General features: G+C 54.2%; 8 protein-coding genes across 8 annotated transcripts; 6 read left to right on the top strand and 2 right to left on the bottom strand.

The window, feature by feature from the left end:
- Positions 1 to 174: 174 nt before the first annotated feature.
- Positions 175 to 1682, top strand: mdm10 (Mitochondrial distribution and morphology protein 10; the record flags this gene model as incomplete). Its single annotated transcript, XM_037317010.1, has 2 exons — positions 175 to 271; positions 349 to 1682. 2 exons carry the CDS (start codon positions 175 to 177, stop codon positions 1680 to 1682), a joined length of 1431 nt encoding a protein of 476 aa, XP_037185067.1.
- A 2644-nt stretch (positions 1683 to 4326) lies between these two features.
- On the top strand, positions 4327 to 5487 carry ZRT2-0 (Zinc-regulated transporter 2; the record flags this gene model as incomplete). The annotated part of the gene is made up of 1 exon (XM_037317009.1): positions 4327 to 5487. The coding sequence occupies one exon, from the start codon at positions 4327 to 4329 to the stop codon at positions 5485 to 5487; it is 1161 nt and encodes a 386-aa protein (XP_037186095.1).
- Positions 5488 to 6215: 728 nt separating this feature from the next.
- rps19 (40S ribosomal protein S19) lies at positions 6216 to 7252 on the top strand (the record flags this gene model as incomplete). Its single annotated transcript, XM_037317008.1, has 4 exons — positions 6216 to 6248; positions 6677 to 6740; positions 6828 to 7133; positions 7200 to 7252. 4 exons carry the CDS (start codon positions 6216 to 6218, stop codon positions 7250 to 7252), a joined length of 456 nt encoding a protein of 151 aa, XP_037186096.1.
- Positions 7253 to 8893: 1641 nt separating this feature from the next.
- Positions 8894 to 10396, top strand: CGCA056_v001747 (uncharacterized protein; the record flags this gene model as incomplete). The annotated part of the gene is made up of 1 exon (XM_037317007.1): positions 8894 to 10396. One exon carries the CDS (start codon positions 8894 to 8896, stop codon positions 10394 to 10396), a length of 1503 nt encoding a protein of 500 aa, XP_037184858.1.
- Positions 10397 to 10830: 434 nt separating this feature from the next.
- Positions 10831 to 13917, bottom strand: lacZ-1 (Beta-galactosidase; the record flags this gene model as incomplete). The annotated part of the gene is made up of 2 exons (XM_037317006.1): positions 10831 to 12322; positions 12368 to 13917. The coding sequence occupies 2 exons, from the start codon at positions 13915 to 13917 to the stop codon at positions 10831 to 10833; spliced, it is 3042 nt and encodes a 1013-aa protein (XP_037184859.1).
- A 2104-nt stretch (positions 13918 to 16021) lies between these two features.
- On the top strand, positions 16022 to 17806 carry CGCA056_v001745 (Carboxypeptidase S1-like protein B; the record flags this gene model as incomplete). Its single annotated transcript, XM_037317005.1, has 1 exon — positions 16022 to 17806. The coding sequence occupies one exon, from the start codon at positions 16022 to 16024 to the stop codon at positions 17804 to 17806; it is 1785 nt and encodes a 594-aa protein (XP_037186105.1).
- Positions 17807 to 18190: 384 nt separating this feature from the next.
- On the bottom strand, positions 18191 to 18590 carry CGCA056_v001744 (uncharacterized protein; the record flags this gene model as incomplete). The annotated part of the gene is made up of 3 exons (XM_037317004.1): positions 18191 to 18297; positions 18392 to 18493; positions 18554 to 18590. The coding sequence occupies 3 exons, from the start codon at positions 18588 to 18590 to the stop codon at positions 18191 to 18193; spliced, it is 246 nt and encodes an 81-aa protein (XP_037186106.1).
- A 4889-nt stretch (positions 18591 to 23479) lies between these two features.
- CGCA056_v001743 (uncharacterized protein) lies at positions 23480 to 24436 on the top strand (the record flags this gene model as incomplete). Its single annotated transcript, XM_037317003.1, has 1 exon — positions 23480 to 24436. One exon carries the CDS (start codon positions 23480 to 23482, stop codon positions 24434 to 24436), a length of 957 nt encoding a protein of 318 aa, XP_037186099.1.
- Between the last annotated feature and the right edge of the window lie 245 nt (positions 24437 to 24681).

Genomic DNA, 24681 nt, shown 5'->3' with positions numbered 1-24681 from the left:
AAGCCAGCCCCACCCATGACAACACTGCAATTGGCAAAGTAAAATCATCACAGCCTTCCAGCTCCTCGGTATCTCAACCCTCGCAACTCACCCACGCAACACAGCAAATGTCACAGACGCAATAGTACCAAAGAGCACGTTGCTCCGCGAGGCAACACGGCACACCCGCCCACCATGCGCGAGTTCATGAACTACGTCCAGGGTGCCTTCTACGAGGCTACCGGCTGGAACCGCGACAACTCCTACTCATCGCTCAACTCGACCGCCGACGGTGCGTCTCCCCCACCAGCCTGCCCGCTGCTTCTACTTTCGACTTCAACCAGGCTGACTTGAGCCCCCAATCTCCAGCTCTCCTCAACTTCCCGACACCACAAGGCCTGCGCCTTACCCTCTCGTCCCTCGCAACCCCCCACTACGCGACCTCGTACCAGCTCGGCTCCGTGGGCGTCGTCGACGGCTCCATCTCCTACCTCTACTCCTCCGTGCCCCTCCGCGCAAGCCTCACTCCGCAGTCCGACGCGGTCCCTCTGCCGGCGCTCCTCCGCTCCTACCGTCCGCTCGCCGACCTCCCCCGACGCCTGCCTGCAGCCACCCCATACCCGCTCCTCAGCCCCGCCGCCGCGTCGCTGCTCTACGGCCGCCTCTACCTGCCCGAGTCGCTCCTCGAAGCCCTCGTCGTCAAGCGCGTGTCCCCCGCGCTGCAGCTCCAGCTCAGCGCCGTCTCGAGCAAGAACCTGCGCAACGGCGGCACGCTGCTGGGCCTGGCGCAGTACGACGTCGGGCGGTACGCGGTGGAAGGCCTGGCCTCGTCCGACGGCGGGCTGCTGGGCTTCAGGGGCGTGTACAACTTTGGAGGCGACGCGGAGGACGTACCACCACCGCCGCCTCCGACACCGGCGACACGGCCTGCGAACGGCAAGCCCGGGGCCGAGGATGCCAAGGAGCGCATCTACGGCCGCTTCAGCGCCGGCGGGGAGATCTACTACGGCACGCTGAACAAGTCGGGCGGCGTCAGCCTCGGCGGGCGCTTCGCGACGCTGCCGGAGCATCGCGGGACGCCGCTCACGGCGACGCTGACGCTGAACCCGCTCATGGGCAACATCAGCGCGAGCTACGCCGTCGTGGCGGGCCGGCACTGCAGCCTCGCGACAAGGATGGACTTTAACGTGTACAGCTACGAGAGCGACTGGTCCGTGGGCATGGAGCTGTGGCGCAAGAACCTGCTGCGCAGCGATCTCGACCAGCAGCAGCAGCAGCAGCACCCCGCGCTTTCGGCGGAAAATTTCCTGAAGAAGGAGCGGAGTTTTCAGGCGAAGATGGAGTGGCGGCTGGATGACCTTTCGCCGCCGCCGGCGCCCGAGGTGAAGCCGAGGCTGGTTGTGGAGGAGAAGCGGAAGGAGAAGCCGAGGGAACGCAGCTTTCAGGCGAAGATGGAGTGGAGATTGGACGATCCTGCGACGGTGGATGATGGGACGACGACGGCGACGGCACCGGGTGCGGGTGCCGTGGATGACGAGTATACCAGCGTCATCAAGGCGCGGATCGATCAGCACATGAAGATTGGGGTGCTGTGGGAGGGCAGGGTGAAGTCGCTGCTGTTCAGCCTCGGCAGCGCGATCGACCTGCGCAAGCTGGACTCGCCGTTCAGGACCCTGGGCGTGGAAATCCAGTTTTCATCATGAGAGCGGCGCCCACTCAGTATGCAGCTTGAACTGATGAGATGTAACGACGAGATGAGGTTTTTGCCCGATACGACGTGAGCTCCGACGCAGCGGTCTCAACCCCCGACACGACCTCGGTCTACCAATCCAGCAGTATGGACTTGCAGGGCGCAAACCGAAGTGACGCCGCTGCAGCAGACGGCGTGCGGGAGGAAATATTGTGGTTGCATGAACTGGAATGGAAACGGATACGACAGTCGTCGCCCACGCCGTGCCTCACGGTTAGGGGGTGTGCATATGGTTGGTTGGCTGGCTACGCCCAGAGACCAGGGTCAAAAGTTCCTCATCAACAGAGTCTCCATTTGTTTTGCGCAGCAATATGGAGGGCTCATTTCTCGAGATTCCTCCTCCCATGTCCTCAGCCAAGCCATGCATGGGAGGCCCTTCAGTGGAGGAGGCGACCGGCTTGGCTAAAGCTTGGTTCGTTGATGAAGCTGACTGCCAAGCTTCCTTGGCGATGAGTTGGTTCTACGACTTGAGGATGGCTTGTTGGTTCTGGATAGAGAGGGCTTGGACACTGTCGGGGGTCGTTGCGTGCATTGGGTAATGCTTGACAGGGTCGTGGACGGTGGTCTTGGACTGCTAAGACTGCCTCAGTCCGGCAGGACCATGTACCTGGCCTGACAAGTACAAGGAACGTTTGCCGAACCGGGCGAATGATATTTTGCGTATAGATAATAAAGACCCGCGTCGAGTCAAAAGCACCACAGCTCCTGAATCGTCCATCGCAACGATAAAGAAAGCATCTGAACATAACATCCCGTAATACCACAAGTCCGCGGAGTGACCGACACGAACACACTTGACATCTAGTGCGCCGCCATCTCAGCTCTATCCTTCATGCAGCCAGTCAGTAGCAGCGTCAAGTCGCAATCAGCAGAGACACCACCAGTCAGAGTGTGAAGTCATGAGGGGAGGTAGGTTGTCTGTCGTCGGGCGAGTGACCCGGGCATGACACACACCTTGCGCGGGAAATAGTGAGTAGAGTGAGGACCTTGATGGTTAAGCTAGTGCGGAGAACCTTGATGGCCAAGCTCTCGGGCCAATCAGAGCGGGCATATTCTGGTGCAAAAAATCTGAATGGCGACGGACGGTGGGGCGGGCGCGGCGGAGCTAGCGCCTGGGAGCAGGGATGGAGCCAGTTTCAAAGCTGACGCTCCTACCACACGGGTGCAGCACAGGATACAGCTGCACAGCTGCTGGGACTCGTGGAGACTCGAACCGTGTTGTCCAGTTTTTGAGGGGGCCAACGAGGAAGTTGGGGGATGCGCTGATGAAAAGAGAGTTTATCTAATTGTTCGATTTCCCCTGTTTTTCTACTGAATGTGGTGATAGGGCCGAGGACGTAATTTAGAGCATCAGTAAGAAAAATAAACAATGTCCTGCTGTTTTCGGGCATGCGCTGCAGGGAGCGGTGTCTCGACCAGTGTCTTGGTCCTGTTCCATGCGTTTGCGCTGCGCTGCGCTTCGCTTCTCTGCTGATAAGGGAAGCGCGCCTGTGAGGTAGCGACGGGACCCAGCTGCTAAAGTGGACCCTCCAACGTCGGGCCATCAAGGTCCTCACTTTTGTGTACGATTTTGCGCGCATGGCAGCAGCCGCATGCGCCGCTGCCGTCTACCATGGAGCTCAGCTTCCTGCACCCTTTCCTCTCTCTCTGCCCTTTTTTTTTTTTCCCGACCACGAGCGACGACATCCCAACCATCGAAACTCTATCTTGAGACGATTCTTTATTCTTGAGCATTTCAGGAAACATCTCCAAACTGTAAAAAAGCAACTTCGGCTCGTCCTTCCCCCAAGACGGCTCCAGTTGTCTGCATCTGTTCTACCTTGTCCACTTTACCCGGGACACACAGAAGCGCCTCGCCTGCGTGCATCTTGACGTCGTCTGCGTCTCGTCCTTCTCGCGCGTCCCCTCCGACAGAAGAATCACAAGAAATAAACCGGACAAGTCGACGAAATAAGATCCTGCTCCTGTCCTGCAGGGTGCCGGGTTTCCCGACCTTTTGTGGTTCTCCCGTTCCCTCGTCGAGTCCATTGCCGTTAGCGGGGGGGGGGGTGTGTCCGTCCTCTTATGTCCATCTAAACCGACGAACCCCCGCGACCGACGACCATCCGGGTTCTCGACATCTCTCTTCCCACCACCAGCGCCGCACCACCCACCCTCTTGTCTGTCGCCCACCCCGCCCAGGAAAACCTCGAACTCGCCTTCTTCAACCTTTTCGAGGACGACCCCCTGCTCAAGGCGCATTTTATATACTGCCCAGGTCCGCCTCAGAGCCTCATCTTCTCTTTACCAAGACGCCAAGCTGCAAGCCAAGACAGGCGAGGATCCATCACCACACGATCTTCATCGTCCCTTGCTGCTTCTCACCCCCGCCAACCAGCTCCCCGACAAGCTCAGCATTCTGTGTCACCACAAAGCCAGACGCACCCTGCCGGCACTTGACCCATTCCCCCGGGAACGCACAGTTCGAAGCTCCCGTCATCCAAGGCTTGAACGCGTGTAACCTTTGAGCCGCCATCGCCTTACGGGTTTCTACCTGCTCGGAGAAGACGCTTGTCTCCCTTGCTATTTCATAGCATTCACCTCCAACAACAACCAACATGAACCCTCTCCAGATTTCTGCGGCGAGGCTTCTCGCTGCCCGCCAGGACGCTGGCTCTGATGCCACCGATGCTACCACGAATGCCTGCGGCGCCGCCGCCGTCGACGTGAGCAACATGCCTCTGCGCATCGCCTCCATCTTCATCATCCTCGTCGCCTCGCTTCTCGGCGGTTTCCTGCCCATCTTCCTCGCCAGGACCACCAGGATGCACGTCCCCAAGATGACCTTCTTCATCTTCAAGTATGTCGGTACCGGTGTCATCATCGCCACTGCGTGGATGCACCTGCTCGCCCCCGGTGTCGAGGCTCTTCACAACGAGTGCTTGGCTCCCAGGCTCGGAGACTACGACTGGGCCTTTGCCATCGGCCTGATGACCGTCATGGTCATGTTCCTCATCGAGATGGTTGCCTCCAACATGACCAACGGCAGCGCTTTCTCCCACAGCCACGACCACGAGATGAACGGCACTGGTGCTGTCGCTGTCAAGTCCAAGGACCAGGCCACCGACGGTAGCGCCAGCGAGGTTTGCCCCCACGACAACGGCGACGCCGAGAGAGGTAACGGCTTCGTCGACCCCAGAAAGGTGCCCGGACTTCCGGACGACGTCAGCTACCCTCCCGGCGGACGCGACCACCTCGGCCACGCCCGCGACCACGTCGAGGGAGACAGCCACTCCGGTCTCACAGGTCAGCTCACGGCCATCTTCATCCTCGAGTTCGGTGTTGTGTTCCACTCCATTTTCATCGGTCTCGTCCTCGCCACCAGCGATGAGCTCGTCGTCCTCCTCATCGTCTTGACCTTCCACCAGTTTTTCGAGGGTCTCGGTCTCGGCTCCCGTCTTGCTGTCGCCCAGTGGCCCTCGCATGGAAAGTGGTGGCCGCACATCCTCGCCTGCCTGTACGGACTCTCGACCCCCGTTGCCATCGCCGTCGGTCTTGCCGCCAGGCCCAGCAGCGCCGAGACGCAGACTCTCGTCAACGGCATCTTCGACTCTATCAGCGCCGGAATTCTCATGTACACGGGTCTCGTTGAGCTGCTGGCGCACGAGTTCATGTTCAACCCCCAGATGCGCAACTCTCCGCTCAAGATCCAGCTCTTTGCTTTCGGCTGCGTTGCCCTCGGTGCCGGCGTGATGGCCGTCCTGGCCAACTGGGCTTAGGAGCATAACTGGTGGCGGAAGCCGTTGCACTGAAATGAACTGAACTAGACGTTGAAAATGGTTAGATATGGGACATGGGATATGTATGGGATTGGGATTGAGAATGATACCTGGGTCTTGTGAGCCTGCTCTGCTGTATGGTTTGAGGGATTCCCGTCGTAGGCATTTTGGATTTTTTGCATGGGCAGGAGTTCTGCATCCTGCCTTCAGGGCACGTAATAATGATCATTGATTCGAGACTTGATGCATCCGTTCAACTATTGTGACTGGTGATGCCGTGCTGAGCTTTGAGTGAGGAGTGGCATTGAAGGTGTCCATCCAGGTCTCAACTATGCAGGAGTAACATGTGATAATGAAAGCGTTAGTGAGAAGGCTCTCAACATCAAATTCAAGTCCCTGGTCTTGACTACATGAATCTGCAATCTCTCATGCCGGCCCCGAATCTGCAGCTGCAGAACTTACCCCACCTCGAAGCCGCATCCAATTGCGGTTAGCGCGAGCCATCTTACCTAATCCTTGGCAGCCATGTCCACGTGATTCCACGCACGGACCACAAGGGCTTTCCAACCCTGCCGAATCGCAATTTTCCAAACCACCAAACTTTTTTTCCGTGATCGCGAAATCTAGCTTGCTGACCCGACCGACTTCATCGCCCAACTTTTTTCCCAAACGCCCAGCGCCGTACCAGTCCCTCCCCCACCCAACCCAACCCAATCAATACCGCAAAAATGGCCGGTGGTGTCTCTGTCCGCGATGTCGATGTAGGTTCCAACCGCTACCCTTGAAGAAAAGCCCGATTTCCGAACCTCGAAAAAATATCAACCGTTGTTCCATCCTTCCGACCGAGATGTGTGTGTTTCGATGACGCCGCGTACGACTGCCACTGCCGCATCTGAAAAGACGGCCGATTACGACGGGCTCCCGACCTGATCCTCTCGCCATGCCTCCTTCGGGGTGTCGCGGAGACGCTGACCACGATGGTGGGTATGTTTGATGGAGTGATGAGTGAGAGGAAGACCTGGTCGTTCGAAGAGGCAGTCTGCGCGGCGAGGAACTTGCGCATCACGGAAACGAAGGAGGAAGACGGCCAACTACAACATATGAGAGGAACAATGGAGCAGGCGTGAGGGAGTCGAAAGACTTCTGATGACGGAATCATTGCTAATTGGTCCTTTTTCTCCCGCGACAGGCGCAAAAGTTCATCAACGCCTACGCTGCGTTCCTGAAGCGTCAGGGCAAGCTGCCCATTCCCGGTATGTTCCTGTCCCCTTCCCCTCCATCTCATCCCATGCATGGGACAACAAAGTACGACAGCTGGCTAACCACACATGTCTTGCCAGGTTGGGTCGACATTGTCAAGACCGGTCCCGCCAAGGAGCTCCCTCCCCAGGACATTGACTGGTTCTACGTGCGCGCCGCCTCCGTCGCCCGCCACATCTACCTCCGCAAGACCGTCGGTGTCGGCCGCCTCCGCAAGGTCCACGGCTCCGCCAAGAACCGCGGCGTCCGCCCCAGCCACCACGTCGACGCCTCCGGCTCCGTCGACCGCAAGATCTGCCAGGCCCTCGAGAAGATTGGCGTCCTTGAGCAGGACGAGGAGAAGGGTGGCCGCCGCATCACCCAGTCCGGCCAGCGTGACTTGGACCGTACGTCTTGTCCCCTCTCTTGACTCAAAACATCCTGGCCTTGTTTATACTGACTTGCTTCACCAGGTATCGCCCAGACCACCGCCGAGGCTGAGGATGATGAGGAGGATGACGAGTAGATTATTCCTCTAGACGAAGTACTGTCGCAATAAAAATCAAGGGCAAGGGCTTTTCTGGGCTTTCACGGACAATCAAAAATGGGCATTTCACTGGGGGTTTTAGGCGTCTGAAAATGGATGTTTTCACGATTGAGAAGAGAGTAATGACTTTATTCTGCTTGGTTGGAAAATGCCTTTCCTTCCGGATATCCCAAATTCAAGTCCCACCCGCTCGCTTGCCTTTCCATCCTGCAGGTCTCGTTGTCTTCTCGGTGTGTTGGTGTTCTTATCGTGCGGTGTTTGATGCGAATGGCGCCTTCCATGCCTGTTGCTTCTGTTCCTGCTGGCCTTTCGGTTTCTTACTGTCGGCGAGTGTGGGCGTGTTGTCACCAGCGTCTGTCATCTGCTGATTGCCGTTGTGGTTCACGCCCCCTCCTTGATGCCAATGGCGAGGCGCACACCTGAGGCGATCCATTCCGTTGAACCCCAGGTCAGCTACGCCGACTCTAACTCACCACCAGTTCTCGAGAGCTGTCTGTTTTCATCGGATCTCCATCTGATGGTACACCATCTCTTCGCCTGCATCATCAACTCGTGGAACTCCCTGTCTGAGGCACCTTCCTGCTCGAACTGGTCCTTGCGATACCGAAGTCTGTGATCTCTTGGCAGCACCTTGGCCACGACCCCCATCTCTCCCGCACTCTCCTCTCAGTTGGGCCATCACGCCAGCCTACTTGTGCCCGGCGGACGCTCTCTGACCTCTCGCAACTCTTACTCTACTTCCTCTACCTCATCTTGGCAGGTCGCGACTTCCTGATTGGACCTGCCCTTCCTGCGATCTCGATGTCTGAGCTCTTCCGGCGATACTACTTCCACCCCGACCTCTTCTCTCCCACACTCTCCTCTCGACTCAGTCAACCTTCAACGGAGAGCAACGCATCACACCAGCCTACTGAAGCCTGACGGACGCCCTCTCGCCTCTTTCTCATTCTTCGCTTCCTTCTCTTCCAGCCTCTCACGTCACGACTTCCTAGTTGAGTTGTGGGTTTCCTGCTTTCTCGGTGACAGCACCTCGTCTTCACCTACCCATATTCTCTTCTCAATCAACTATCCTCAACGCAACTCGAGACTAGTATACATCTGACAGACGCAGGCGCTCTCTTCTTCCTGGGACTTCCCCCTGTTCTCTCTGCACAGCGACTTCCTCATTGGATTGGGCCACTACTGCGATCTGGACGTCTACTTTCTCGGCGACATCTCCACGACCTCAACCTCTCTATCTTTTTTCTCCGTTCTCACCCACCGCCTCACAACAATCAGCTCCTTCGCCGAGAAACATCAACTTTCTGGTCCCTGGTGTCATTTTTTACCCTTTCTGCGTTTCACATGTTCGACCCCACATTCTCAAGTTTGAAGCCCTCACCACCTTCCACTGCTCTCCCTCTTTCGTCCAGGCTATACTGCTATACGCGCTCCTTCCGTCATTGAGATCGCCGATATCCTCTGGTTCTTCTCGCGCCGGTGGCTCTTTTCTTTGTTCACAACGTCCCGCTCCAAACCACCAGTTACCAACTCAACTCGTCTCCGCAAACCTCAGCAACTCTCAAAGCACAACCACTCAGCCAGTTCTCATTATTCAAATTATCAATTCAATCCGACAAGATGAACCAGCAGACCGAGTCTCAGCAGGTCGACCCGATGGAGCTTGATACTCCCGACCGCATCATCAAGACCAAGGAATTCGACGAGCCTGTCATTTTCGACAACCTCCCCATCATTCCCATCGAAAAACCACAAGAGAAGGTTTTCTTCTTCAAGAGGATGGAGGGAAGCAACGCCAGATTCGACGCGATGATACAAGTAGGCGATGGGGAATTGCGCCCAGATGCGGTGGAAGCCGGCACGGAAAACGCAGTGTGGGAAGTCATCGACGGTCTTTACCTGTACCGTCAAGCCGGACTTTCTTTCAAAGTCTTGCAGTCCGTGGGTGTTGCCGAGTACACATCCCCAGAGCGGTCCTTTCATCGAGTCAAGCACCTGTTCAGTCTCAAGACTTGTGCCTTCCTGGCCAACCGCGACATACATGGGGACCTTCAGGTGTTGAAGCTGGCGCTATCCGGCAACATGTTCGACCTGGCCCGGCCCGAGGATCATACATTCATCGTTCATCATACGAAATGGATCAAGCGCGTCAAACATCTTGCGGAGCTGCTGGGCCTCAAGATGGGCTCCCCATACGACGGTGCCAGCAAGAGACCTACGGAGGACGATGTCGGCAACTGGGCTGCGGGCCATACCGAGAAGAAGCTGTCGGCGTATACGATATACACCATGATGCAGCTGCATGTCTTCGGCGACCGGAAGATCAAGCGCATCACCATGACAGATCTCAAGGACCTCAAAACCTGTCTTCGAATGAAGGGTCTGGCGCCTCGCTTCGAAATTCACCTTACCCATGAACCGTGTGGAGTGCCTCACAAGCCCGGAAAGTGCGTTCCTTTCGTTCAACGGCTGGCCTACCTCACAGGCATCGACTTTACGATACACCACTGGGAAGACAACGTCATCCTAGACGGGACGGTACCTGCACGACAAAAGAAGAAGGAGATGTTCAAGAAGAGTCGTGCAGACGGCGGAGGCGAAGACACAGACGCAGAGGACTACGATTCCGAAGGTGAAGATTTGGACTTGACACTGGCAGAACAATATCCAGACGACTGGGAAGCTATTGTCCGGAACGGTTTCGAGGAGGTTGATCCCGATGAGCACGTCTTCCCGGCACGTGAGGTGGCTGACACGCTCCCCGACGAGGCCAACTCCAACCCCCTCCCTCCTCTCCGCATCTCCGACGAGACCATCCGCAAGTTCGGAGATCGCGTCCTCCAGTTCAAGCGCCCACGCGAAGAAGTCCTGAAGCCTCTGCCGGCTACGCCTGTTACGGAGGAAGAAATGCAGCTGTTGAGAGACCCTTACCTGGCCTCAAGTCAGGACTCGACGAGCTATTTCTTTGAAGACACGGGCCCCGCGTCTGAGCCCGAAGAACATGAGCAACGCCGCTCCAAGAAGAATCGTCAGAGGAAGGAGAAGCGTAGGCAAAAGAGACGCGCGAAGAGTGCTGCTGCCGCAGCTTCCAGACCAAACGGCATGTCCACACAAGGTACTTAATCGAGCCAAGATTCGGACAGTGATGATTACTAATGAGCTATTGGAGTAGGAGGATCTGTTTTCGCAAGTCGTCTCGGGGCTTTAGCTCACTCGAGTCAGCAAATTGGCTTCTAACCTCGCATGAAGGCTTCTTATCTGGGATGGATTGGTACATTAGCGGACTCTGATAGGCACGAGAATGTGTCTGGTTACACCTTTTGGTTTGGGACTGCACGTTCATTTGGAGTTACGGAACTGGGATTTGGTAGGGCTCGTGTTTCGCGGGTGCCTACGCACAAGGCCTAAGAGGAGTATCGCCGCTAAGGTTCATAGAATTGCATTAGAAGAGAGATCGAACACCATGGCTATACCCGCTGTCCGTCCATGTGGCAATGCCTACCTTTCGTTCATGAAAATTAAGACCTCCAAATTATGTACCACAGACATTCTTGTGTCTACTCAACACTCAGCTCAAACGTAAAGTCGAAAGCCTCCGAGTAGCACTTATACTCCTCAAACGGCCTCGGACCAACCGTCGCAGACCCAATCCCATGATTATCATAGTCCAGATTCAAAATCGTCATGTCCAACGGCTCCAGGTCATGCGGGTGCTTCGCGTCGTCCAGATCGAACGGCATGTACCGCCTCGCCGTAAAACTAAACACATCCTCCCCCTCCGCCCTCCGCGCATCGAGCGTCACGTCCCCGTTGCCGAGCCTCACCCACCGCAGGTCCTCGCGGTTGCCGTTCTCCTGCGGGTAGTCATAGTACGTAAACAGCTCGTCCACGCTCGCCTCGTACCGGCCCACGCGGCAGCCCTGCTTCGTGTCCTTGTAATTCTCGCCCGGCCCGCGGCCGAACCACGACACCGCGTCGAAGTCGGTAGGGAGCACCGCCATGAGGCCGATGCGCGGGACGACCTCGGGCGTGTTGTTGCCGACGAAGTCGCCGCGCGCGTGCACGCTGAGGCTGCCGGCGGGGGAGACGGTGTAGGTCAGGGATGCCTCGACGCCCCATTCGAGCGCCTTGGGCGCGACGCGGACGCGGTAGTGGACGACTAACCCGGCGGCGGTGTCTTGCCAGGAGACGTCGCGGACTTGGGTGTGCATGCTGCCAAGGCGCGCGTCGTCCCAGACGAGGGGCCCGTCGCCCCATTGCGAGGCGTCGTTTTGGGTCTGGGCGCGGTAGAAGTAGAGCTCCGGGCCGCGGGTGAAGACGGGGGTGTCGTTGACGGTCCAGGATACGTTGCCCTGGAGGAGGTCGAAGTCGAAGGCGGAGGAGGACGTGAAGGCTTTGAGGTGGGTTCTTTCTTGGGTGAAGTTGAGTGCGGAGGAGGATTGGCGGCTGGTGAGGGCGGCGCGCGCGGTGCGGTTTGCGGTTGCGGCTGGGGCGTTGACGTGGAGTTGGTCCCAGGCGATGATGTGCCCCTTTTCAGCCCAGATTGTGTCGTTCTTGAGCGCGAACTCGACGGTGATCCAGGCCTCGCCCGACAGTGTCGAGTTGCTGGTTGGGAGGGTGAGGGTGCGCTGCTCGCCGGCGGGGATGCTTCCCAGGTCGAGGGGACGCGAGGATGTCGGGTCCTGGCCGTCTTGGATGATGTGCCACGAGGCGTCGAGCCAGTTGACGTCGAGGAAGTCGTAGTGGTTTGTGACAACTATTTGGTGACCGTCTTCTGACAGAATCACGGTAATGGGCTGGATGGCCTTGGCGTACTCGATCAAGGAGGGCATGGGGGTGTGGTCGGAGAGAGTGAGGCCGTCCATGATGAAGTCGGCGTCGTTGGGTTCGTCGCCAAAGTCTCCGCCGTAGGCGTAGTACTCAATGTCACCTTCTTTCTTCAGAAGGCCGTGGTTGCTCCATTCCCAGACGAGACCGCCCTGAACGAGGGGCTCTGAGCGGAAGAGCTCGATGTACTCCTTCAGGCCGCCGGGACCGTTGCCCATTGCACTAGGGCTGTCAGCAGAGTTCAAGTGATACAAAGAAGGTACTTACTGTGCGAATTCACATAGAATGAAGGGCTTATCCGTGTGGTTACCAACCCACTCACGAACACTCGTCGGCGACTTGTACATTTGGCTGTACATATCCACGGACGTGGCATTCCGGTCCTGCTCGTAGTGGATGATCCTGCTGGGATCGCGCTGCCTGATCCACGTCGTCATAGCATCCAAGTTCCTCCCGTAGAAGCACTCATTACCCAGCGACCAGATAATAACCGACGCGTGGTTCTTGAATCTCTCAACGAGCGCGTGCGCCCTGTCGATGTACGCGGCCTCCCATTCGGGGTTATCCGACGTCCAATCGGCCGCCTTCTCGTCTGTCTCCTCGACCTTGCCGAAGCCGTGGCACTCGAGGTCCGCTTCGGAGATGAGGTAGAAGCCGAGCTCGTCGGCGACGTCGAAGAAGTCCGGGTGCGGCGGCTGGTGGGAGGTGCGGATGGTGTTGATGTTGGAGCGCTTCATACGTATGAGGTCGGCGCGCATGTTGGCGTACGGCACGGTGCGGCCCGAGAGGGCGTTGTGCTCGTGGCGGTTGACGCCGTAGATGGTGATGGGCTTGCCGTTGACGCGGAAGTTGGAGCCGACGATCTCGACGCGGCGGAGGCCGATGCGCTGGCTAATGGTGCGGCCCTTGAAGGTGACCAGGAGGGTGTAGAGGGTGGGCGTCTCGGCGGACCAGAGGTGGAAGTCTTGGCCCGCGAGGGTGTGCTCGTAAATGGCGGACGATGCACCGGCCCATTCGTCTAGGGTGTCGCCTGTCGGGGAAAGGAGTTTGACGGTCAAGTTGCCTGGCTCACCCTGGATTGTCGTGTTGAGCTTGATGGTGCCGCTTGAAAAGGTGTCATCGATGTAGGTATTGACTTGGTAATCCACAATAGAGGAGCGAGGGAATGGGATGAGGTAGACGTCTCTGAAGATACCAGACAGCCACCATTGGTCTTGATCTTCGATGTAGGATCCATCGGACCATTGGTACACGCGAGCAGCGAGGGTGTTGGCTTCGCCAGGGGTGAGATAGTCCGTGATGTCAAATTCGTGGGAGTTGCGGCTTCCTTGGCTGTAGCCGACCTCCTCGCCGTTGACCCAGACATGGAACGCGCTGTCGACGCCTTCAAAGCGGAGACGGATCTGCTGGTCCTCGTCCCAGTTCTCGGGGATCTCAAACTCTCTCCAGTACGATCCGGTGGGGTTCACGTAAGAGACGTTGGGCGGGGTCACCGGGAAGGGGTAGTCGATGTTGGTGTAGTGAGGGTAGCCGTAGCCCTGGCGCTGCCACATTCCGGGGACCTCGATGTCGTCCCATGAGGTTGTGTTCGCGGTTTCCCAGATGGGAGCCTCGAAGGGGCTCTGGTCGTAGTGGAACTTCCAGGTGCCATTGAGACTGAGATACTCGCTCTGGTAGCGGTCAAAAGAGAGAGCGGCGTCCTCGCTGGCGTAGGAGTAGAAGTGTGCACGCGGAGCAAGAGTGTTGCGGTGCAAGACGTTCAGATTCGTCCAGTCCGGCAAAGCACCCGGGAAGCTTAGACCCGAGATGAGGTCCATGGTGATCACAAACGAACTCTGGTGAGCGACTTGGAAGACCTGCTGGTGCCGTGGCTCTCCTAGGACCTGGCTGCCGCCGACAACCGCCGCACGACCTTTATACCGCGCTCCATAACCTCTCTAGTTTCCATTGCCCAGTTCTTTAGTGTTCTAGAAAGAGGAACTCTTACTACTAACGCCTCGGCAGAGAATCTTGACGTAAAGGATCAGCATTCCCGGGCATTCTCACGACTCCGGCTGGGCGCATGTCACGATCATGTCGCTGCGCCAAGAATCAAAAGAATCCCAACTGCCCCTCATTTGCACCGGTCGTCCAACCTGACAGCGGAGTGTTCCTCAATCGCGGGGTTCACGTGGGCGGATATGACGACTCTGAGTAGCATCGGCGATGCAAAAGTCCTCGTTTATGCGGTGATGCTTGGAATCGAAAAGCTGGGCAGCGGGGGAGAAGAAGCAAAGTCTGGGTCAAAATATGCATATTTCCGTTGTTTCCCCACAATCGGTGGACCGTCGTTGTCTGTGTCCGGTCCCGGTACCCCCGCGATCGACACGAGAGCGGGAAATAAGGCGACAGGCAGTGGTTGTGGTGTGACCGTCCATCGGGCCATTCAGACTCCGATGCAGTGGTGTGTGTAAGTCAAAGTCCATCGGTGATCGGGAGTGGCCCGACTTGCTTCAGTCGGCTCATCTATCTGCGAGCTTTGGAGATGTGGAGTTCATCGGATCATTGGTTGAGCTGCTGATGTAATGGTTCCGCGTCACATCGCCAAGAGCCTTCGAGTGCTTAAGTTCATCCGACGGAAAAGGCATGCCAAGACCTCGGCGGGTCCCGAGAAACATGAGATCATCGATTGGAGCAATGCGGTCGCAGAGGAAACAGACCATGCCAATGATCCTCTTAAGAACCCAAGTAAACTTGTAAGTCATTCACAAGAAGTCTTCATGTATAATTTCAATTTAGGTACTCAAGACTGCATCGTGTGGATAACAATCCTGCAGTCGCAGTTCGAAGTGCGGCATTACGGGAAGCGAATATGAGCAGGCACAAACATGGAGTGCTCCGAGGAAAAGAGGTTCTTCATTTTGTGCCTTCAAAATCGGAGTTTGTGTCCGAGTTTCAGATTCCGAATCAGGTGTGTCGTTTCAGTCTCATGGTGTCGGCGCCATCATACACACCGTGCGGTGCTTCCGAGAACCTTCTTCTTGAAGCAATGATGATCCGCAACCTTGTACCAAACCTACTTGACCTGAAAGTAGGGCTCTTCACTCACTACACAGAAATCTCACAGGCAACTGCTGGTTGTTATATCACCTGAAAGTCTGAGTAAATTAAAAGCTTTCGCCTAGCGAGCGTTAACACTCACATTGAGTTCGCGACCCGGGGAAATATTCGTGATTATGCAATTAGAACCGTTTCTTTCCGCATTGCCAGCGGGACTGGTCCCACACGGCCAGACACAATAGGCACGATAAGAACCACAAAAGATGTGCCGGGTCCCGATTGCTTAATGCGTTTAAAGTGTGCCGTAAGATCCGATACTTAGCCTTAAAGCACCGTCCCCTGCACAAGACTTGCAGCTAGAGTGCGGGCATCAGCCTTGTTCAGAATTTGAAGTCTTCAAAGAAGGTGGGGTCACGTCAATCGAAATCCGGCTCGGATGGCAGTAAGATTATGAGCAAATTCTGGATCGGACTCCAATAAGAGGCCGTCAAACTAAGGAGTCATCCGTGAAGACGAAAGAAAAACTTTGTCTTAAGAGATTGTCAAGTAAGTGGAAGAAAATTCGCGGAGAAACGCGCCTGCAGTTCGATTAAACATACTGCAATTGTTAGAAAGTAGCCTAGTGTTTCTGGTTCGTTTGGAACCAACCCAATCAAGTCCGTCGCTCCACCTCGGAGAAAATGAGCTGAATCGAAACCGAGATAGATTGAAATGACTCAAGGTATCTAACTCCGAGTCTAGAATCGAACGAGATGCGACATAGACACAGCATCCCACTTACTTCCACGGCCATGGCCTTGCATTCATGTAGATGCTATTAACCCAACTCCAGCCATCCAATTTGTCGATCACTGAAAAGTTCTTATAGAACATCGCTGCGAAATGTTCGTATCAATACTTTTCGGCGTTGTTTTGCTGATTCTTTCTGCTCGCGGGCAATTTGTCGCCCAGCCAGCGGACCTCAAGACGGTCAAAGGAGCGGCAGGAACCACTGTTCGATTTAAAGAAGTACCCAACGGAATATGCGAGACCGACCCGAATGTCAAGACCTTTGCCGGCTACGTGGATGTCAGCCCGACTCAACACATCTACTTCTACCTAATTGAAGCGAAGCAGAATGCGACCTCCACACCTATGACGATCAGACTGGATGGGGGCCCGGGGGCTTCGTCAATGGGAGGACTCTTCCTCGAGCTCGGGCCTTGTACCATTGATGCGAGTGGAAAGGTGGTGAATAATCCAAACTCCTGGTCAGCCATTAGCAACATGCTGTTCGTCGACCAGCCAGCAACTGTCGGCTTCTCGTTCACCAAACTGGTCAACGGCACTATCAACCCCAAGACCGCAGAGATTATTCCACAGCAGTGCACGTTAGCGGATCCGATGTGTGGCACGTACTCCTCCATGGATCTCTCTCTGACGCCGAACTCAACGGAAGAGGCTGCCAAGGTGTTCTATCAGGTTATGCAAGGAATCATGGGCGCCTTTCCTCAATACACAGCAAACGGCGTGCATATCACAGGCCAATCCTACGGCGGTCATTACGCACCGATCTTTGCTGACCACATCATGCTGCAAAACCAGCTCGGCGTACCCGATACCGTCAACGTACCCTTAAGATCCATTTCTATTGAAGATGGGTTCATGGATAGTCGCGTGCAATTTGGTGCATACTTCAACTACTCAGTATCGCCAGGAAACCCGTACGATATCATGCCATTCAACGATACCCTCCGTCAAAAGCTTTTCGCCAACATGTTTGGCGCCGGAGGCTGCCAGGAAAAACAGACAGCATGTAACAGTAACCCTACAGACAAGGTGTGTGCGGACGCGGACGCCTTTTGCATCAAGGAGGTTGAGGAGTTCTGGGACGTCAACACTGGTCGCTTCGAGAACGACATACGATTGCTGGCACCAGCTCCCTACCCGGCACGGGATTTCATCGCATATCTCAACCGAGCCGACATCCAAGCAGCCATCGGGGCCTCGAACAACTTCACCGCCGCCTCAGTGCAGACCAGCATCGCCTTCAGCTCGACCGGCGATGACAGCCGCACAGGCGCGCTCGTCATCCAGTCAATGAAGAATCTCCTCCAACAAGGTGTCACCGTCGCGCTCTTTGTCGGTGACGCTGACTATGACAGCAACATCATTGGCGCCCAAATGGTCGCTGCTGAAGTTGGAGCCGCGAACTGGGGTTCTGCGGGGTTTGTGGACTTGTCAGCGAACAGCGACGGGCAGGTTCCTGGCCAGGTGAAGCAAGCTGATGGATTTTCTTTTACGCGACTTTACTTTGCGGGGCACGTCTCTGCATTTAGCCAGCCTGAAGCCGCGCGCCGAATACAAGAACGCGTAATCAAAGGGGTGGATATCGCGACTGGAACAATGCCGATGGTGTTCGGGAAGAATTTGATCACGAAGGGACCACCGGAAAGTCTGCTCAAAGAAGGGATGGCGACGGTTCAGACCAAGCCTCTGCCTAAGGGTACAACTTACGATCCACACACTCATCTGCCTGTGCTACCGGGACGATCAGCTGTGGTAGACACCAGTGTCGCCGCTCAGGTTGATGGGGATCAGGACACAAAGGATCATCCGCTGGCATTTATGACGGCGAAGAATATTAGGAAACTTGTCAGAGAGAAAGAGTTGCTTATGGGAAGTTGAGCAAAGAATGTGGTCTTGATTGGCATGTTAGAAGTACACTTACGAAGTATGGTAGTGGTTTTAGTGCTCAAAATGTTGACTGAGCATACTTCACAGAGGTACGCCTGTACCTCAGCGCCAACTGTATCCAAACCCGTGCAGGATCAAACGTGGATATTCAACTCAGCAATGACCAAACACAATCATAAGGCAAATTTGGAATGAACGTGAAGCAGAGCAGCTTAGATACTCGATTGACAAAAAACCAAAAAGGCATGACTGCCAGCGAGTCGAAGAAATTCGGAAAGAGATCTCTTAATAAAACCACTTCATAAAAGTCGATAGCACCCCTGTCACAACTTATCACGGTTAACAAGCATGAATGAAAAATTAGAAATATCTCCATCACCACTCACCCTTTCCCCTTCGCGTTGGTATCGGTGCCAACATTCTTGGGCTGGCATCACGCACTTCCATATCACCCGACAAACTTTCTTCGGGGGTGTATATTACTGCTTATTGACGTGTTAGCTGTCACATCAGACGTGACTCCCTATCTCGTACTGTAGGGGCATTATCCAGATTAAAAACTAAGAACTAGCTTACTCTCTGCAGTTGAGGAAGCGGAACTTGGAGACGGATTGGTATCTTGATGGTCAAATTTCTTCAGGGATCGCAAAGCCTCCTGAAGAAGTCTCATCTTCTTCGCTAAAAGCACGTTTAGTAAGTAATGTATCGCCAGAAAGGTCTAGCCAGGTGTTTACCCACCTGTCATACGTTTCTCTCTTCCGCTATGCAGCGCCATTTCAATTTCTCCAAGAATCTTCGAAACGTCAAGAATTCCGTCGAGTTCCAGTTTCGACTTGACGTGGCTAAAGAAACCTAGACTCTGAGACAAACGGCGCACGTCCTCAGTTTCTGGGTGCCTGCAGCGAAAGTTGAATTCGTCTAGCGCGTAGGGTCTCTGAACGCATGTCTCTTTTTCTTCTTTGTCTTCCAAGATAAACCAACCGAAGCTGAAATCATGACCACGACAGCGGTTTTGAACAACTGCTCTGAGTTGAAGAGCATCACGTGTTGTCAAATATGCTGCGCGTGCCACAAAAACTGCCATTGTTCGATTGCCGCCATCACGAAAATTCTTCCTTTCTTCAAGTAGTCTGCTCAGCTTGGACGACTTGAGAGTGGAAATATCGTCATGGGCGACCAGAATTGTGTTGCGAGACTTCGTCAATTGATGAACGAACCGGTCGCTGGCGTTACGATCGGGCCATTGAGGAAAGTCCAGAATGACCATTGATCCGGGGCAAGGCCGTTGAATCTCGACTCTAATGACATCTTTTATTGTGAGGCTGTCTTCTCCAAGTTCCCTTAGTTGAAGAATCAGTCGACCGAGTAGAAACTCGAATAGGGCGTCCCCGTCCGAGTCTTCGTCACCTACTTCGTCTTCGAGAGCAGGTATGAACACTTGCTCATCTATGCACCCTCTGTATGCAGGAATGATTGGCATTTTGATAGAGGTTCTCTTCGAAGGTGTCAGAATAAACTCCATGGTGAATTCGTTGCCTAAGTACTCTTTCGGCAGTGGAAGGCCAGTCAGCGCCATGATTACCGTCTGTTTTGCTGAGTCGCTGCTTCCAAGAAGAACCACCCTTGGGAGGTCGATGTGCTGACTCAGCCCTTGAACATGAAGGCCAACCAGCGTCTTGAACAGATCATTCTTTTCTTCCCCTGATGATGGCATTGTGATGTGCTTTGGTTAGCTGATATCAGATAATGTTAAGCTAGCAGACGACTTTGGGGAAGCAAATGACATGTCTAAAGAGCGTTTTTGAGGAATGAAGGAGGAGGGGTACGGAAACCGCGAAATAATTTCCTCTTTAAGGTCAACAGTTGACGTCATGCATCAACTCTCACCGGTAGCGAAGGTCCTGACGCGTAAGCGCTTGGGCGCCAATAGATTCCAGAGCAAGACCTCAACAACAAGTTCCCATGAGGGACTACATGCACTTCAGAAGTGACTGAAAACGAGATATGAGATGATGACTCAACTTTGGGGGAAAGCAGGCAAGAGGATTGTATGTGACGCGGATGGAAAGATTCGAAATGCGATCTTGCACTGCATCCTTAAAAGGAATCTCACTGGGAAGCTAGAACCAAAGCCAGAGCCATTGAACGACTTCAATGCTAGAGTGCAGTGTAGAAAGGATGATCATGGTTCTGCTTTTGTAGACTAAGCTTTCGGTGAATGTCCAAAAAATACAGCAAGTCGTCTACCTCCAGCGGGAGGCCTACCAGATCGGAAAGTATTTTGAGACTCGTGCTCAATGAATTGAGTTCCGGCCCCACAGCGGGAGGCCCACCACGTCCAATCCGGAGAATCAGTATGGATGCTAACATGAATTTTGTTTCGGAACAATCAAGAGCGCAGAATGCGGGCCATGGTCAGGAACGCCCGGTTCGGCGCCTTCAAGTTCGCCGCAAATAAGTTTGAAGCTTATTTGCATACATGAATGGACATTGTGCAACCCCCTATGGAAGCTTATGGGGTCATTTGCTTGGACAGTCAAGGCTTCTGTTTAATCAGCTTTCTGCTGGTGATGATTAAGGCCTCTGGTTTGCCGTATCGCGAAACTTCTCACCCCGACTGATTCATTTATTGATCCGAGAGCGTTCTGTGAACAAGACGAGAGTCAAATGATGTCAGGACTTGATTTCATCGTCAGTTGTGCCCGAACAAAGACTGTAGATACCACTTCCTTCATGCCGAAGAATAGCCGAAGAGCGGAGATACCCCGTTGGAAACTCGGATAAACCACGGGCAGTGTAAGAGCGATGGCCGGCCAATGGACTCTGCTCTAAGAAGAAACCATGGGAAGATTATGTAAACGTACCTTAAATTTGTCGTTCCTTGGGCCATCTGCTTACCCTGTTGGGCTATGAGAAGAGATTGTACGCAACCTATCTCGTGCATTGCTGCTCGCGGCGAGCCCGGCCGGCATTTCACCGATGGTCCGTGCCCACTGACCTTTGGCGAATTCATTCACAGAATCTCAACTAGTGAGTCTGTCCTTGTTTCCACTGGTGACAAGGGTTGCTCGCCTGATAAGTGAAATACCTTGAAACATTCGACGCCGGCCAAAGCGATTTTCTTGCAAGCTTTCGTTGGTGCGCCGCTGATTCCCGCATGTGTAGGCAGGTGTAGCCATCGATCCGTCGTGGTGGGACCTGGCGTTCGGCAGGAGCGAGCAAACTATCCATGCTGGTTAGCACCGGGAAGCGCGTATCTACATCATTCTTTAATATTGCGGGAAGCCATGGCTTTCACCTCCGATGCACGGTAAACAGCATAGCATCCTGCGGCTCGGAGTCGCATATCAAAGAACTTTCGAGTGCACCCTGCAGTTGTGATTAAACTCGGGCAGAAACTCTCCACATACAGTTTGGAGGGCCTCCCGCCTATCGTCCTATCCTTGGCTTGCGATTCGTCTCAGATTGAGAGGGGAGAAACTATAATGACACTACTTGCTTACCTACGACATGTACTCTGGTATTGTTGGTCCTAACGTATTGTTTCGGTTAGAGCTTTGAAGCCTCGAGATGTACCGCCGCTCCATATGATTTTCCATCTCATTAGCCGTATCGGCATTCCTGTTTACTGAGCTTTAGACCAAAATCTCTCGGGGTTTGTTCAACATCACCCAAAACAACCACACACGCTGGCGACACATCGAAGACACAATCCCACTATTCCAGGCAAAGTCCCAGGCAGTCAGTTATTCGCTACCATCAGCGCCTCATAATGTCTTTCAACCATCAAATGAACAGCGAGTAACCCATACCCTACAAGATCTCTTTGTCGAGGGCTTGGGCGAGCACGTCAGCGTACCGATGTTAGTGCTGTGCGGCGACAAAGATTCAGCGAAGCGCACCGTCGTTCAAGCCTTGACTGGTATCTCCCCACCTCCAGAGTATTTTAATCATCGTTTTTGTTTTTTTGAATTCATCATTAATCGGCCAGAGCCGCCATCAGAGAGGGCCTCCATCAAAGTATCAGTTCTTCCAGCATCAGACAGGACCGAGTACGACAAGATGAAAATGAGTGCTCTCAGAGACGACTTGGTGTCCGCCGATTGGTATTGGCGCCCGCTACTGGAGTTTCTCATCGGCAGAACCATCGTGGAATTGAATGAGATTGGGAACGTCACTATTCAAGGCATCCTTAGAGTTCAGATTCAACATGAAAGTCTGAAACCACTGGTCCTTTTGATTTGTCCCAAATTGCCTCCCTCCGATGGAGTCAACCCAAGCTACCACCACCGCAAAGCCCGGCTACTCGCCCACGCACGAAGTCCTCGCAGCGTCACCTTAGTCGCCTACGACGATCTGCCAACTCTAAGAAGTTCAATGATCAACGGTATTCTTAGTGAAAATCTCAATGGAGGCGGGGACCGAACGATGGCTGTTTTCGTCGTTCGCCCAACCTTGAGTCTCGAGGACGCTGAGCAGGTCGTAGCGGTGACTTCGAATGTCTGCCGAGGTCATACTTTCAAACTAGGGTGGCAACTTGCTGGAGGAGACTGGAAGTTCCGTCGCAATATCTATCCTTCACAAGTATTTCCCCTCTATCTTTGGCTCGTGGATGCCACGGGTAGTCTCTGGTTCCCTCAGCACCCACTTTCGCGATCACATCCAGTCTCAGTTCGAACATGGTGCTATCTGTGCTACATGTAGCATTGTGGGCATCCGACAAAAGGTGGAACAGAAGCTTGCCAGATTCAGAACGCAATACGAAAATGCGGTGAGCGCTGTTAAGGAACATTATATGTATAGCGATGGGTGGAGGGAGGGAGTGAGGTTGCGGGATGCGTCAGAAAAGGAATGCGCGCTTCTCGAAAAATGTGTACGGTCCCTGGAAGGAGTTGATAACCACCAAACAACTCCAACTATCAGTGCCGCCTCTTCTAGCATTGATCGTGAGTACATGTTTCTCTTTAGCCAGTTTGCTCTCTTTCCTCCTGAGGTTTACTAATCTTCCCCAAAAGTGATCAAACCTCAGGCGGTATTCCTGCATGGGCTCACATCCCTTTTGCATCTCTTATCGCTCAAATGAAGACATGCTTCTGACCAGCTCATTTATAGCTATTGATACGCCCGGAAAATCTGAAATAGAAAGTGAAACGGCATCTACTCAATGAGTATGGTCCACCATCTGTCTTGAGGAATAGTTCGTGGTAGTCGGGAATCGAAAGTTTGGCTAGCAGTGCGAATCGACGCAATTTATAGCAAAGAATTCGACTAAATGAATGAATAAGTAAAATTTGAAATGCTCTCTGTCGTCCGGATCACGGATCTTTGCGGACGCGAGGTGGATCCGGAATGACGGCGTGTTGTGGGTCACGATCCGCCTGTCGGCGCCGAGCTGCCTGTTCCAATGCGATGTTTACTCAACCTCATGCTTTCTTGGTGGCGATTTCTCCATTTCAAAATCATTCCACTTACCGAGGTCTCCGCCTATCGCTCGGAATCTACTATATAAACGATGGAAATGCATCGTCCAATTACTCAGGGGCAGAAAATGCTTTGAAACGGTCCTGTCTGCCAACGTAACTACACCCAGGTGAACACCACGTCAACACCTCCCTCTCGCTCGGACTTCTCTAAACACAGTCTTTTGCCTGCAACTACTTTATCATGCTGAATACTCGCCGAACTTCAGCGTTAGCTGTCGGAATCGTTATTGCAGCAGCGCTGGTGTTTACCGGCGCGTTTCATCACCCCTTGCCCAAGAAAGGAAGTCCCGACTACGATGTTGACGCCAAAATCGACCTTCCCACTCCACCAACCGATCTCTTATACTCTAAAACCAACAACATCATCTGTATGGTGGTGATGACACTCATCGGGCTCTCAGCCGTCGTCCTCGGCGCACGCGACGCCCAGAAACAGCGCAGCCTCCTCCCGCTGATCTTACCACTCAGCGGCGCCATGATCGCCTTTCCAGAGACGTTCATCGATGTCCTCGGCTGCATATACTATCCATGGCCAGCAGAAAACGCCTCCTTCCACCTGATCGGTCGCGAGATGCCGCCCTGGATTCCGATTTGGTTCGGCTACGGCTCGTTGATGCAGATCAATCTCCAGCTCCTCGTCAACAACGCTTCTACGAAGACGCTGTGGTGGTTCCTGGGCCTGATGATGATTTCGGACCTCGTCGTGGAGGAGATCCTGCTGCCGATGGGCGTTTATCACTACTACGGGAACCAGCCGTTGGTCATTCTGAACATGTTTCCTTGGTGGTGGATGGCACCCAACTCCATTGGCGTTTTCCTTGCGACGGCACTTGCCTATCGCTACCGGTCTGTCCTTGTCGGCTGGAAGGTTGTTGGTGTCATGTTCTTGACGCCAATGTCAGTTGGCGCCATATACGGGTTCATCTGCTTCCCCGTCTGGGTTGCTATCAACGGGGACTGGGGATGGTTGATCACGCAACTACTGGGATTGTTTACGATGGTGTTAGGGTTTGTGGCTTTTTGCATCATTTTGGAGATGGTTCTAGGACGGAATCCGTTTGATATGGACGGAAAGGAAGAGCGGCCCCTCACTTCAACGGATTACAGACAGGCTGATGTTTTTCAAGACGAGTGCTGAGATGTATGTTGATTAGACCGGCCACCTGTGTTCAGAGCGCCTCTAGTACTGGATGGAGCCTGTGCAGCTCAGATCTGTTCTTGCCATTTTACTTCACATTTTTGATTAGTAACAAGCGTCCCACTTGGCGAGTTATACTGAAAACCAACCCCCATTTAATCGACTGCTCCGATGCTCTGATCGGCGTGACTGACAGACTCCTTGAGGTTGAATCTTGGAACCGCAAGATGACCATGATCACATTT

Source organism: Colletotrichum aenigma, assembly GCF_013390185.1.
Source record: "Colletotrichum aenigma strain Cg56 chromosome Unknown KSG_Cg56_contig01, whole genome shotgun sequence".
Lineage (NCBI taxonomy): Eukaryota > Fungi > Ascomycota > Sordariomycetes > Glomerellales > Glomerellaceae > Colletotrichum > Colletotrichum aenigma.
The sequence above is the reverse complement of the archived record's forward strand: the minus strand, read 5'-3'. Positions and strand labels throughout refer to the sequence as shown.